This window comes from Acanthochromis polyacanthus, chromosome 14 (assembly GCF_021347895.1).
Source record: "Acanthochromis polyacanthus isolate Apoly-LR-REF ecotype Palm Island chromosome 14, KAUST_Apoly_ChrSc, whole genome shotgun sequence".
In the NCBI taxonomy this organism is placed as follows: Eukaryota; Metazoa; Chordata; class Actinopteri; family Pomacentridae; genus Acanthochromis; species Acanthochromis polyacanthus.
Window position 1 is genome coordinate 6,272,567 of NC_067126.1, and position 15,220 is coordinate 6,287,786.

Genomic DNA, 15,220 nt, shown 5'->3' on the forward strand with positions numbered 1-15,220 from the left:
TTCTACTGCACAAAACGAAGCAACTGTGTCCCGTCTACTCCAGTCAATAACATTTATAACTGTAAAAAGCAATTTGGAAAAAGAACGAGAATAGGACGGCCAATTTGGTGTGAGGACGGAGAAAACCTCCAGTACCGGCTGAGGAACTTGAAAATGAATGAAACGACACATAAAAAATGAAATGTCTGAATCTATATTTACAAACAAACAACAAGAAACCTGTAAGAAGAGAAAGAACAGTCACATTTTTGGAAAAAAGTTCACAAGATCTAATGTGAAAAGTGTAATATTTCATACAAATCACTCTATTCCACGTCTCCTAAAGACAGTCAACAAAATTTATGACGGTAAAAAGCAATTTGGATGAAGGATGAGAATAAGACGACGATTTGGTGTGAGGACGGAGAAAACCTCCAGCACTGGGTGAGAATCTTAAAACTGAATGAAATGACACGCAAAAAGTGACATCTGAAGAAGGGAGAGGTTTGCTTTCTGTTTGGGGTTCTGACTGTAACTGAAGGCGAGGTGAGTGAAGATGTTTTTTCTGTCTGTGTGGGTGTTGAATCTACAGGCAGCACAGTGTTGTGAGTGACTGTCTCTGATAAACTACACAGATTTAGTTTAGCTGTAGCCTCTTCCACACTACATTCATCAAGGAAGTCTTTCTCTTCCATCACTGCCTGGTCATTATCTATTTTGTGCAGCTCTTAAGGTTTTCCAGCATCAGTTCTAAATTGTTTCTTTTCCTCGTCTCCTCTTATTTGTCCTTCCTTCTCTATATTCTGTCTTGGATGAAATTCAGTTTCCTCTTCATATCCGTTCCTGGTCCGTTTCTTCCTCCTCTCTAAGTATACTGTGTGCGTGTGTGCTGTGTATCTACTTTGGTGTGTGTGTGTGTGTGTGTGTGTGTCTCTGTTATGTGTCGGTGCACAGTTCCAGTGTAGAGCCTGAGATTCAGGTTATGTTTAGAAGCTCAGTTACAAGCTGCAACAGCGTAACCCTGGACAGTTCAGTCAGTCAGTCAGTTCTGAGGGCAGAGATCAGGGGGAGCAGTGGAAGACGGAGCTGGAGGCCACCACAGAGGAGCTGCAAAAATCTCGCTTGGAGAAGGAGGAATTTGAGGGCACGCTGAAGGATCTTCAGGATTCTCTGCTTGCCATGAAGAAACAAGCGCCTGACGCTTTGACTTAACCAAAGCTAGAGTATAAATGATCATAATGAGCTGCAACCTTTCATCACAAACAGGTAAATCATGACGAGGACATTGGGAATGTAACATTTAACACAAAAATGATTTTTTAAAAAAGCACTTAATTTTGATTGACACAAAAAAGTCACTAAAAGATGCAAAACTGTCACTAAAGGATGCAAAAATGACACTAAGAGATGCAAAAATGTCATTAAAAGATGCAAAAATGTCACTCAAAGACGCAAAAATGGCACTAAGAGATGCAAAACTGTCACTAAAGGATGCAAAAATGGCACTAAGAGATGCAAAAATGTCATTAAAAGATGGAAAAATGTCACTAAGAGATGCAAAAATGTCATTAAAAGATGCAAAAATGTCACTAACAGATGCAAAACTGTCACTAAAGGATGCAAAAATGACACTAAGAGATGCAAAAATACCACAAAGAGGAGAAAAAACACCATACAACACAAAAATGTCACCAAAAAGTACAAAAATGTCACTAAAAGGAGCAAGAAATAACCCAAAAAGTTGTAAAAATGTCACAAAAAGATGCAAAAGTGTCACTAAAAGTGGTGAGCTCAGTCTCCAGACTTTAACCCCATGGAGCTGGTTTGGGATAAACTGGACAGAAGAGTGAAAAAGAAAGGAACCTGCAAGAAGCACACATTTATGGGAACTTCTGCTACATGGTTGGAAGAACTTTCTGAAGAATATTTGATTTCCATTGAGAGAGAATTCCACGAGTGCGCTCAGCTGTTATATCTGTTAAAGGTGGTTACTCTGATGAGTCAAAAGTTTAGAATACATTTTGGTTTCTAAACTGATTTTTCTTTAATTCATTTTATTTGTTCTGTGCTTTCATTTCAGACTACAATGAGACATTGACGTATAGTTTCCAATAAAAAAAAAAGGGAAAAAATGGGGTGTTCTAAAATAAAAAAAGAAGTTAATTAGAGCTAGAAAGGAACAAGTCGAGTTTGCCCGTTGATAAAACATAATTAAAAACATCTTCTGACAAAGAAAATAAACCTGATTGTGACAAATTGCTGTTTGTAGCAGATTAAAATCACTGAAAAAAGGTGTTTTTTAAAATTTTCTCACTCAAATAATAAGAACAATACAGTTATCAGAGCACAGGGTTATTTTTTAAACTGATTAAATTAATTAAAAGTTTTTTCTACTGAAACTTCCTGACGGCTGCATTAAATATGAGCAGCACAGGAGGAGTCCTACTTATTAGCATGCATCTGTACAGTAAATTAATATATTAAAGCGAAGACGAAGCCTTCAGCTGCAGCTCTCCTTAGTGTCGCTCACCGTCGGTATAATAAACACTCAAACACACCTGCCAATATATTTACTTGGCTCGTGAACATTTACTCCCACTCAGGGAAACAAAGGAGTTTTTTAAGGAGATTGGCAGGGGAAAAAAGAAGAGAAAACTGGGAGAGAAGAGATTTACAGAGAGGAGACACTTTAATCCTCTGTCAGAAGGAGTGGAAGGGATAGAAAAAGGATTCTGTTGCAGATTTCCATAAAGCTTTTCATATTAAAGCACAAAGGAGGAACTAAGAACACCTGAAAACATCCATCAGACACAGGAACGTACAATTCCCACATGTGGAGACATAAAAAAGTGGCGTTCTTGAGGAGGAATCAAGCCTTAAATGTGTGATTATTATTGTTAAACACAGGATATCTACTGTATATGTAGTTTTATGCAAATTATGCAGAAACAATAAGACAAACGACCACTTTAAATCTCTATATTCTGCTGTTTGAAGCTCAAAGCTTCCACAAACTGAAATTCAACTTTAAACCCCCCCCCTGCCACAGGTTGTCCACGATGTTTGGTTAAAAGAACAGGTAAGAAACACTTCTTTATATCCCCAGTGACACATTTTTAGCAGAAAAACTAACTAATTCTCATAATATACCCTGCTCTGACAGAAAAAACTAACTCTGCTCGTTGTTTAAACGCTTAAATCCAACATAGTGAGGGTAAAATCTGCAGTAAAGCATGTTTTTTAATCTTTATCTTCAACTACAGTCGCTAAAGGGAAGGTTTTCAGAGCATGAACCTGCCACCTGTGATGAGCTATTACAGTATTTTTAATTTTAATCGGCCACAAAACACCAATGAATGTTCTCCTATTTGTAAATCTTCCAACAGTAACCGCTAAATTCACCCACAGCTCTACTTTTCTGTGCTGTTGTACTTTTATTTTGGACTTTATTGTTCCTTTAATCTTACATCTGGATCAGTATAAACATGTAGAATTGTAAAACAAACAGAACTCTGACTACAGTGGTTTTCTGAATTCCTTTTTTTCCTACCAAAAAATGGTCAAAAATTTCACAAAAATGTTGAAAATGTGGAAGTGAAAATTATTTTTTTCCCCACATTTTCAAACTTTAAAACAGGTCAGTTTGACCTGCAGGACGACATGAGGGTTAAAGAGCAGATAACTGGAGAAAGTTACGATTCATGGAATGAATTTCTGGCCGTTCTTCATTCAACAAACAACAAAGACGTGTAAAAGATGAACATGGGATGCATCTACTGGATAAAACGTGGTGTTTTTCTGTACCTGTGCTGCCTCCCAGCCCCACTGCCGGTATTTGGGATCGTGGGTGAACCTCCACATGTACCAGTAGGTCTCGATGACCTCCGGCCGAAGGATGTAGTACTTCTCGTTCTGCCGGACGGCCACCGCCTCCAAACCCGAGTCGAACTTGAAGGCCTCCGGGCCGAGCTTCAGCACTGGAGGGGAGAAAGAGGCAAAAAGATGGAGGACGGTTAAAGAGATGAAACACTATAAATAAAGAGAAAGATGTGGCATCGAAAGGGGGAAAGAGAAAAGAAGAGAAGGAAAATAAGAGTAAATAAAGGAAGTGACAGGTAGAAGGAAGGAGGATTTGACGACATAAACACCATCTTTTGCTGCTTGTTTGTCGTAACGGTTCAGCTGCTGGTGATTACAAGTCTGGTATGAATTAGAGCCTCCGATAAAAGGCTTCCAACCCCATTGATTTTACCGGCTTTTCATCTTTCCACAACCAGTGTTTTCTGCTAATTAAGTGTGATATGCATTAAGAGTCTGAGCGAGGAGAATCGGCGAGACGCTGACGGAGCAGTGACAGCAGTGAAAGGATTAAAACACACCGACACACACACACTTTACAGTCTCCTGCTCATTAGCTAACAGGCCGACTCTACGCAGCCTCCCCGCTTCCTTTTTCTTCTTCTCCTCCCGCTCTTTTCCTTCTCTAACCCCCCTTTTTCCTCCATCTTCATTTGTTGCCACGGCAACCCCTCCTCTTTCTCAGACTACACTCACGACTACACACACCAACGCTGCACAATCACCATCCCAGATCACACCCCGGCGTTTCCGTGCCGACACACCCATCGATCCCCGTCGGACTGATGACAGATTCATGCTCCCAGGTCATGGGAAATGTAAAACCAGCTGAAACATCTGTGTCTAAAAACTGTAAGTCATAGCTGGTTGGGCTGTGGGACTACTATAAAGAAATAAACCAGATAAAAGTGAGAGCCTGGTTTGATGTGGAAGTTTGAGGTCAACAGTGTGGACTTTCTCTGTAATAAAATGCTAACAATGATAATCTGCAGGTCGTCACGGTTATTTCAAAGCATATTTACAGTGAAATCCTCACTTGTGCCGTCACATTAGTTCTATTATTAAAACATGCGTCCAGGGCTTCAGGCTGTAACCAACATGGTGGCATTTATGGCCTTTTTTGAGGGTATGTGAGTTTAAATGTCCACTGGTCACACTGCGGGTGATGATGAGCATGAAGCTGTTTGGTGTCACTACTGCCTTAACCACAGTGATGGAAAGCAGGACCTTCATAACTTTGGGGTACTGCAGTATTTACACTTAAAAATGGGCTCTTTTTGTGAACTGCAGAGGGCACCGACATGCACCGTTTGTCCGCTTACAGCAAACATCACTCGGTTTCACCTGAGACAAATTTGACATTACAACACCCTAGTTTATTTATATTTCTGGACCTGAATACCTGAAAATTCGGTCGTTGTGGTGGTATCCGAATCACGGCTCGATTTAGACGGTCGCAAGGTCGTCATTTGCGACTAAAAACGTCGCAAATGACGACCTGGCGACCGTCTAAATTGAGCGCTCCATCGAGCTGAACCGCCTATCATGTTTTCTTCATGGAGGCAGCCACTTTGTATGATGTCATCAACCTCCCATGATTCCCGGTGCTTGCAGTGACCTGGCGACCGTCTAAATCGAGCGCTGCGAATACTAACTTTGAGATCCAAATCCCCACCCTGACATCACGCTTCACTTTGTAAACGCAAGACAAAAGCTAAAGACATCCATGCTAATGCTATGCTAATGTTGTTGGACTCCGAAGCAAGATCGAAGTCCTCGAAAATCTGCTTCCCCTCCCTTTTCTTTTTTTCAACTTTTTGATCAGTTAATGCTGTTTTACTGGATTTTGAATTTAAAAAATGTGCATCTGGGCAGAATTATCATGTGATTGTGCAGTTTTGGATCCACAAATGGGATGTTTTCCATCTCATCTTGTATTTTTTCGTCTTTAAACTTTAAAACTAGCTTGACAGTTTCACTCCAGTGTTTTCTACTAAATTTAAAATGCATTAAGATCATTGGTTTACTTTTCGTTGTGGTATTAAAACTGATACTGGGAATCGCAGAATTTCAGCACTACTGGTTGGTTCTGACAACCAAATGTTTATATTAGGACCTTTTTTATCTACATACACTACTGTTCAAAGGTTTGGGGTCATTTTGTCCTTGTTTTTAAAAGAAAAGCATTTTTTTCATTGAAGATAACATTAAATGAATGATAAATACAGTCTGTTAATGTGGAATTTTTACTGGAATATCTCCATAGGGGTGCAGAGGAACATTTCCTGTGTTCTAATGCTACATTGTGTTAGCTAATGGTGTTGAAAGGCTCATTGATGATTAGAAAACTCTTGTTCAGTTATGTTAGCACATGGATAAAAGTGGGAGTTTTCATGGAAAACATGAAAGTGTCTGGGAGACCCCAAACCTTTGAACTGTAGTGTACGTTTATCTTATAAACTTCTAAGACTTTGAATGGAAGCAGCTGTAACATTCAGCGATTTGGCTTCAGGGACCAATAAAGCGTTTTCTGATTCTGATTGAAATTTCTGGATAACTTAACAGACACATACTTTTCACGGTCATTCAACTTTGATAAAACTACTTTTGTGAGAAAACAGTGAGTTACAGCGGCTCCAGAATTTCCTGCAAGTTGTGTCTTCAGAAGTTTTATGAACTTAAACAAGCTTCATATATTCTTCTTAACAATTTAATGTAGCACAGCTCACAATCTACCTCCAATATGAGCTTAATGTTGTATTTCTGGAAGTACAATATTTCTATCTCATATACCTTAATAACAATGTGTGTATTGTAATTTAATCTGTACTTTAATTTATTACCCTAGTTAAGCAAACGTATGTCTTTTTTCACATAGTTGTTTACATTGACTTTTACCCAGTACTTCTTATACTTCTTACAGCATTTTTATTTAGAAATCCCCAGGTTTAGATTTGTATATTTATTCTTTTACTGTCTGTTGCCGAGTGCTGTAACCATGTTACCTTGTGTATGTATGAACTCACTTGGCCATAAATGCTTTTCTGATTCTGAAGTACTCGGGTACAGACGTGGTGGATCCTGGCGTCACTGTGTTAGTGTTTGTGTTGTTTGTGTATGCGGCGCCTCTCGCCCTCCTCACCTGTTCTGTCGTAGGACTCGTGGCAGGTGTGCGCGATCTCGGCTCCGAGCTGCAAATAGTGTCCGGCCTTGTCGTCGGGCGAGCCGTCGGCGCCCAACGCGAACATGCCGCCGGCGAAGCAGGCCAGGTGGCCCATCTTCCTCTCCAGGTGGCCGTTCTTCCACTCGCCGATGAATGTCAGGCCGCCGTTGGACTTACGGATCAGGTGGCGCTCGATGGCCTGCAGGGAGAGGAGTGGAAACTTCAGAAAGTGTGGACATTTAAGAGAAGATGAGAACCGAAAAAAGCAGATAACATCGTGGTTCGTTTTGGGCATTTGTACACATTCAGGGAAAGAAAGGACGCATGAAGCTTGAGTTCATGTGAGAATGTGGGTCATTAAAGAGAAAACAGGAACCGTCATAGAACTTATTACTGTCAGGATGTGAATAGAGGAGGGTTATGTGGTGCAAACAGGTCGTCGACATCGAGTGCAAACACAGGAAAACATAACAGAACGCTGAATGCCAAGTTTAAAATGCAGCCACATCCGTCACCCTCTGCTCTGCTCAGTCTGACTCTAACTGATTAACAGACATCTTCATCAACAGCGTCTGCTCTCTGCTGAATCCACTCTGACACAAACAATGCAACGTCTCCACAGAGCAAGTTAGAGCTGGAATTGTTTAACATTTCCTGCATACACGAGGAATTATTTTTAAGAAAAATTCAGGAAAAACTGACCATTTATCGCTTAGTTGCATGTAGATAGTGCAAGTTTGCATGTCCACATCTGCAATCCTGGACTGTTTCCAGTATTTTTTTTTACTTGGAGTTGCAAAAATTGGACATAACTGGTCAAATCTAATTGTCCATGATTTACACTGGAAAAAATTGAGGAAAAACTGCGCATTTAATACCTAATTGCATGTGGATGGTGCAAGTTTGCATGTGCCTTGCTGAGCGGTTAGTGTTATTTTTTTTGCGTTGAGGTTGCAAAAGTTGGACATAATTGGTCAAATATAAGCAACAGTGAGTTATTTTTTGAAAAGAAATCAGGAAAAATTGTAGATTTAAACATAATTACACGTAAATGGTGCAAGTTTGCATGTGTATATCTGCATTCTTGAACTGATATTAATTTTTTCTATCGAGAAGCTGCAAACACGGGGCATAACTGGTCAAATTTAACTAACGATGAATTATTTTTTAATAAACTCAAGAAAAAAAATGCAGCTTTCACGCATAATTACATGTAGATGCTGTGAGTTTGCATACCTACATTTGCATTCCTGAATTTTTTCTGCCTGAAAGTTGCAAAAGCTGGACATAACTGATCAAAAACAAGCGTCCTTGTGCTGTACCTCGATGGCGTCGTCGTAGGCCTTGCGAGCCTCGGAGTCGGTCTTGTCGGACATGAGCCAGGCCTTCAGCAGGTATTCATAGAAACTGTCCCCGAGTCCTCCAACCGAGGTGTGATCTGCAAAGAAACGGGGAAAAAAGGAATTAAAAACAACCCCCAGCAAGGTGGAGGAGAGACGTGCAACAGAGCGGGGGGAGGAGGAAAAACATCTAGAGACGGTCAAACCAGAAAGTGAATTATTCATTTTTCGACTTTTCCTCAAAGTCCTTGGCAGAGCGCAACATATGGCATCAAAAGCATCTATCGAGGCCCTGGGTGTCTTTTTCTTCTCCACATCCACAATATATTGGCAGCGTGTTTCCTCTCTCTTTTTTGCCAGTTTTGTTTACCCTCTCCCTGATGTGCTCACATTTCAGTGTCCCCAGTCGTCCTCATCACAGTTTACACAGCTTTCATGGCCGGCCTAATTTGCAGGACATCACGTGGTGAAGATGGGACCCTGCCAGCGTCCGGCAGCGTCTGGTCTCATGAAGAAAACAACTTCTTTTTCTCCAGACGACACTTTGAGCCCACTTTAATGGCACTTTGGTCTATTTCAGGACCAATTCCACTGACCTATAAAACGTTATTTACAGTATTAGCAAAGAAGCGACGCTGATGCAGCTGAGGTTTACCAGCAGGATGAGCAGAAATTCAGTGTAAATATAAACTAGGGATCAACTGATCTGAGTTTTTTGTTTGTTTTTATAAGGTTGATGCAGTTTACTGGTAATCGAGAAAGGCCAATAACCGATATCTTGAGCTGTTAAACATTAAATGTAATGTTTCCAAAGCATGTGACAGCAGAGAAGCTGTCATTCAAAACTAGACTTCTTCATTAATAAGAGTGACTATTATTGAATAATGCAAATTAGAAACAGGAGTGATTAAATTAGGACACTCTCCTCTGTTTATGGGGGATTGACTGACAAAAATTTTGACAAAATGACTTAAAGTTCTCAACAATAATTTAAAACCTGATCCAAAACAACTCAGATTTTTGTCAGAACAGTTCAAAAATAGTCCAAAAGGGGCTATAATTTGACAAAAATGACTCAAAACATTTCCAAAGGGATTTTAAATTCTCCAGAATGATTAAAAACATTCCCAAAGTGGTCCCAAAAAATCTTCAAAATCATTCAAAATGTTCCCGAAGTAACTTAGAATTCTGCATATTCTGTGAAATAAAAATAAGAGTGATTAAATCAGGACGCTCTCCTCTGTGTATGTGGGATCCACTGACAAAAATGTTTCGAAAATGACTTCAAATTAGACAAAAGTACTCAAAATTCTCTAAAGTTTTGCCAAAGTGACTCAGATTTTTGTTGAAATAGTTCAAGAATCATCCAAAATGTGCTAAAATCTGAGAAAAATGACTCAAAACATTTCCTAAGTGATTAAAATTTTCCATAATGATTAAAAACTTTTCCAAAGAGACTTAAAAAATCTTGAAAATGGTTTAAAAAGTCTGCAAATTCTGCAAAATAGAAAAAGGAGTGATTATATTATGGCAAAATCCACTGACAAAAATTTGACAGAATGACTTAAAATCTTCTAAAATGACTCAAAACTTTTCCAAAGCAACTCAGATTGTTTTAAAATGGTTCAAGAATGATTGAAAACGATTTAAAGCTTGACAAAAATGACTCAAAATGTTCCCCAAGTGACTCAGAATTCTGCAAATTCTGTAAAAGAGCAATAAGAGTGTTGATATTATGGCACGGAATCCACTGACAAAAATGAGACAAAATGACTTAAAATTGTCAAAACGACAGTTTTTTCAGAATGTGACAAAAATGACTCAAAACATTTCCAAAGTGACTCAAAAAAATCTTCAAAATGTTTTTAAAATGCCATCCAATATGACTTAAAATGTTCCTAAAGTGACTCAGAATTCTGCAAATTCTGTAAAATATAATTTGGAGTGATTACATTGGGATGCTCTCCTTTGTTTACGTGGCATTAAATGACAAAAATTGCTTCAAAATGACTTTAAATTCTCTAAAGTGACTCACAACTTTTACCAAGTGTCTTAATATTCTGCAAAATTATTAAAAATAATTAAATGACTCAAAAAATCATCAAAATCGTTAAAAAATAACTTAAAATGTTCATAAAGTGATTCAGAATTCACCAAATTCGATAAAATAGAAACAGGAGTGATTAAATTATCTCCACTGTTTATGTGGGATCAATGAGATGGATCAGTTTGTTTCATGCAGTTCTTCTCTATTTTCTAAATATTTCACAGTTTTATCACTATTATTTTACAATAAGATCTTACAGCTTTATTAATTATTGTCTTCCAGATTCTGTTTCAGGTTAATGTGGCTGTCTTCCAACTTAGATGCTAGCTGTTAGCTTAGCATTTACCGCTGTGAGAGGAGCCAACTTCCTAGTTTGTGTGTCTTGTTTAGTTTTTGCTGATTGAGAGACATTCCTGAGACCTACAGAAATGAAGTAAAGCATTTAATTGATGAATAATCAGTCAATAAAAACAAACATACAGATAGTCGGAAAAATACCAAATATCAGCCAATAATCCCCAACATAAGCTGCTCTTCTCAGTTTGGTTTTGTAACGGCTGCCAACATTTCTTCTCTTTCTTCATTACGACTACAGATGACAACAAATTCCAAAGAGGCATCACTCTGCAAATACTCAGAAATGAGTTTCAGGAAGGAAATATTAGATATTTTCGTCTAGATTTCCTCCTGCGACAGTATAATCTCCAACATACAGATGAGGAATCATCCCCTCCGTATGGATGAAGGGTTTATTCAGCGGCCCAAACTAGAACATCCCTCGTCCTCCACGTCTATCTCTTTAGCTCTGTGTAATCACGTTTGATATCGGGGCAGATGCTTTGCGTCTCATCAAGGAGATTCTTTTCTGTATGAGATTAACATGCCCGGAGGTAAAATTCATGGATACGCAAAGACGGGGTGGGAAAGATGAAAAAAGCAATCGAAGAGATGAATTATTCATCTTTTGTAACGGAGAGAGCTGCAAAAAAACCCTCACAAACAACCTTGGAGACAGTTCTGAGGGCAGTCATGTCTGGAATTTACATGTTTTAAACAACCACTCTGAGACGGGTTGTTTGGAAGTAAGACATAAATGTGTCAAACATGAGCTGAAATGATTCTCAAAGTGTCATTCTGAGGGGTAACATCAATAAGTGACAATCATTTGCAGTTTCTGCCTTAAAACAATTAGTTTGAATGTTTGTCTTGGTATTTTAGGATGATTACAACAGATGTTTGATGATATCCGTAACAGAATTAGCAGGCGTCATTCTCTGGGGTGTTACAGCTTTTATCTAATAATGCATGTGTACGGAATAAAATGCTTTATTAAACCTAGCATTAGGGAGGTTATTTCAGTCATTTCCCAGCTGCAAATTAAATGCTGCATCCACCCAGAGAGGGGGAATGAAAACCAGACGTGGAGGAATGTTGCTATAAACAATGAAGTAGCATCACTGGTCGCTTGGGTTTGTGCAGATGTCTGAGGAGCACCTACAGATGACAAGTAACATCCTCTTTACTGGTCATGTAAATGCTATTTGGTTGCATCAATTCTCATATTTTCATTTGTAAACTCCCCAATTAACCAGTGAGTCTGTTTTAAGTTCCAGTCTTGAGTGTTTGGAAGAAAAATCAGAAGAAAGAGGTCGGGGTACAACGGCATTTTAGTAAGGTAGCATCATAATCGATAACCGACTAATCAATGACATGTAATTAACTCAACGGACATCATTCTGATTCAACTTTGAACTCATCCACTAGCCCCCCAGTGATGCTGCCATACTGCATTTCAGTTAAAGATTAGAGCTTTGGTATTAGGCGTCACAGAAGACTTTGTCATGGTGCCCGCTGCTAGCTAAACTCCTACAATGCAGTGTTGAAAAGTAAGCTCTACAATCAGGTATTACAGCTCATCTATAATACATTTTCTGACATGAAGGTCTATGGTTTTTTGCTTTATCTGCTAATATATTCTTTTTCAGTGAAGTTTTTGTAGATAAAACTGCTTTGAACTCAGCCCATATTGATGCTGTCATACTGCTTTTTCGGCTGCCTCTAAAACTAAACCTCTGGCATTAGGTGCCACAGAAGACTTTGTGATGGTGGCCGTTGGTATCTAAACTGATAGTTGGTAGTCCAAGTGGCCGTCTCCTCAGGTCGCTACAGCATTAAATAGTAAGAGGCTTCACCAAGTGGTACAAGAAGGCACTACAGCTCATCAACAGTAAATTTTCTAATGTGCAAGTCCATCATTTTCTGCCTTATTGGGTAATATATTTGTATTTAGTTAAAGTATTGATAGCAATTAAATGATTAACATCATTTATAGTCCTGAAAAAGCTGCTTTGAATTCAGCATTGAGCCCATTTTGGTGCTCTTTTGAGTTTGCAGCCAAGACAGCAGTTCTGGCATTAGGTATCACAGAAGACGTTGTCATGGTGCCCATTACTAGCTGTAGTCCCACAGAAACAACATGTAGCTGCTGATAGTCCAAGTTCCACCTGCTTGGGTTGGTCCAGTGATAAACAGAGAGGAGGTCCACCAATTCAATTCAATTTTATTTATATAGCGTCAATTACAGTCAAATCGTCTCAAGACGCTTTACAGAACCCATATGCCTGACCCCCAGAGCAAGCCCAAAGGTGACAGTGGCAAGGAAAAACACCCTTTTAACAGGGAAGAAACCTCGAGCAGAACCCGGCTCAATATAGGGGGGACCCATCTGCCTGCTGGCCGGGTGGTCAAGCCAAGCCACCAAGTGGCAATCAGGCACTACACTCCCACCGGACACTTGGAATATTGATTCTCTGCCTCTTTTCAAATCCAGACTCAAAACTCATCTGTTCAAGACTATTTATTCTCTCTAACTGCCTCTTTCTTTATGTATGGTTTTTTATCTTGATGTATGTTTTTTATCATCTGTTATATTTGTTTTCCTGTAAAGCAACCTTGGGTGTCAAGAAAGAAAATGAAATGCTTTATTATTACTATTATTACAGCTCAATAATCGACAATACATTTTAATCAATACGGTTAGATTATTTTATTTGGTTAAATCACTGATGACAATGAAAACACTTTGAACTCAGTCACTAGGCCACGATAATGCTGCCATACTGCATTTCAGCTCAAGGCTCGATTTCTGGCATTAAGTGTGACAAAAGACTTTGTCATGATGCCCGTTGCTAGCTACACTGCTACAACGCTCTCTACTTGTGAACACGTCATGGCCGGTAGTTCAAGTGGCTACTACAGTGTTCAACAGTAAGGCGATATTCTACAACACATTTTCTAGCATGCATGTCTGTTGTTTTCTGCCTTAATGACTAATATTGTTATGCAGATGACACACAATTGTATTTATCTATGAAGCCAGATGAAACTGATCAGTTAGCTAGACTGCAAGATTGTCTTAAGGACATTAAAACCTGGATGACTTTTAACTTCCTACTGCTAAATTCAGACAAAACTGAAGTCATTGTATTTGGCCCCAAACATCTTAGAAACTCGCTTTCAAAGCAAATAGTTACTCTGGATGGCATCACATTGGCCTCCAGTACTACTGTGAGGAATCTTGGAGTTATTTTTGACCAGGACATGTCCTTTAACTCACACATAAAGCAAGTCTGTAGGACTTCCTTTTTTCACCTGCGTAATATTGTAAAAATCAGGAACATTCTGTCTCAGAGTGATGCAGAAAAATTAGTTCATGCTTTTGTTACTTCCAGGCTTGACTATTGCAATTCCTTATTATCGGGTTGTCCAAATAGCTCTCTCAAACATCTACAGTTGATCCAAAACGCTGCTGCGAGAGTACTGACAGGAGTTAGCAAAAGAGATCATATTTCCCCCATACTTGCTTCTCTTCACTGGCTTCCTGTTAAATCCAGAATAGAATTTAAAATCCTTCTTCTGACATATAAAGCTCTTAATAACCAATCTCCATCATATCTTAAAGATCTGATAGTACCTTATTATCCTAGTAGAACTCTTCGCTCTCAAACTGCAGGCTTACTTGTTGTTCCTAGAATTTCTAAAAGTAGAATGGGAGGCAGAGCCTTCAGTTATCAGGCGCCTCTCCTGTGGAACCTGCTCCCAGTTTGGGTTCGGGAGGCAGACACCCTCTCTATTTTTAAGACCAGGCTTAAAACGTTCCTTTTTGACAAATCTTATAGTTGGGGCTGACTGGGTGACCCACAGGGGTTCGGCTTGTGTCTTCATTTGCACAGCTGACCCCCTCTTGGACGTCCCTTCGTTCTGCCTCTAGTCATGCTGCTATAGGCCTATAGGCTGCTGGGGGACTTTTCTTGACGCACTGAGCCCTTCTCTATCTACCTTTACATTTAATATGTATACCGTTATTGCAGTACATTCACTCTGTTTCCCCCTGTGCTATTTCTCCGAGTGTCCCTGGTCCCAGAGCTGGATGCTTCAGATCTGCGGTCGATGTTCCACCAGCTGGTCCAGTCTCCACCATGTCCACTGTGGGATGCTGCTGCTGACCTTCCACCAGCCCTCTGCTTCCAATTCCCTTTTTCCACGAGTCAACTCTGCATCGCCTTCAATATACTGTTATGCTAACTTACATACTGTTTGAATTTTACTGCTAGCTATATAAGGAGTATGTTTAATGTCAGAGCCGTACATCATAAGAGTAAACTATGAGTCAGTTTTCAGTGTTAGCTTATACTTTGTCTGTGTCACATATCCTGTCATGCATGTATTCAAATGTGTGTTGTGTTTTCCTTGCTTTCTCACCCCTCCCTCTTCTCCCATCCCTCCCCCTTGCCCTCTTCTGTCCTTCTCAACCCGCCCGGCCAGCAGGCAGAT

General features: G+C 39.5%; 1 protein-coding gene across 3 annotated transcripts in view; it reads right to left on the bottom strand.

Moving 5' to 3' along the window:
• man1a2 (mannosidase, alpha, class 1A, member 2) overlaps positions 1–15,220 on the bottom strand; it is a 207,278-nt gene that overhangs the window by 12,978 nt on the left and 179,080 nt on the right. For all 3 annotated transcript variants that reach the window (XM_051959126.1, XM_051959128.1, XM_051959127.1), the window contains exons 10-12: positions 8,323–8,438; positions 6,980–7,199; positions 3,784–3,956 (exon numbers count right to left, since the gene is read on the bottom strand). In XM_051959126.1, coding sequence (XP_051815086.1) covers positions 3,784–3,956; positions 6,980–7,199; positions 8,323–8,438 — 509 coding nt within the window. The remainder of the gene's footprint in view (positions 1–3,783; positions 3,957–6,979; positions 7,200–8,322; positions 8,439–15,220) is intronic.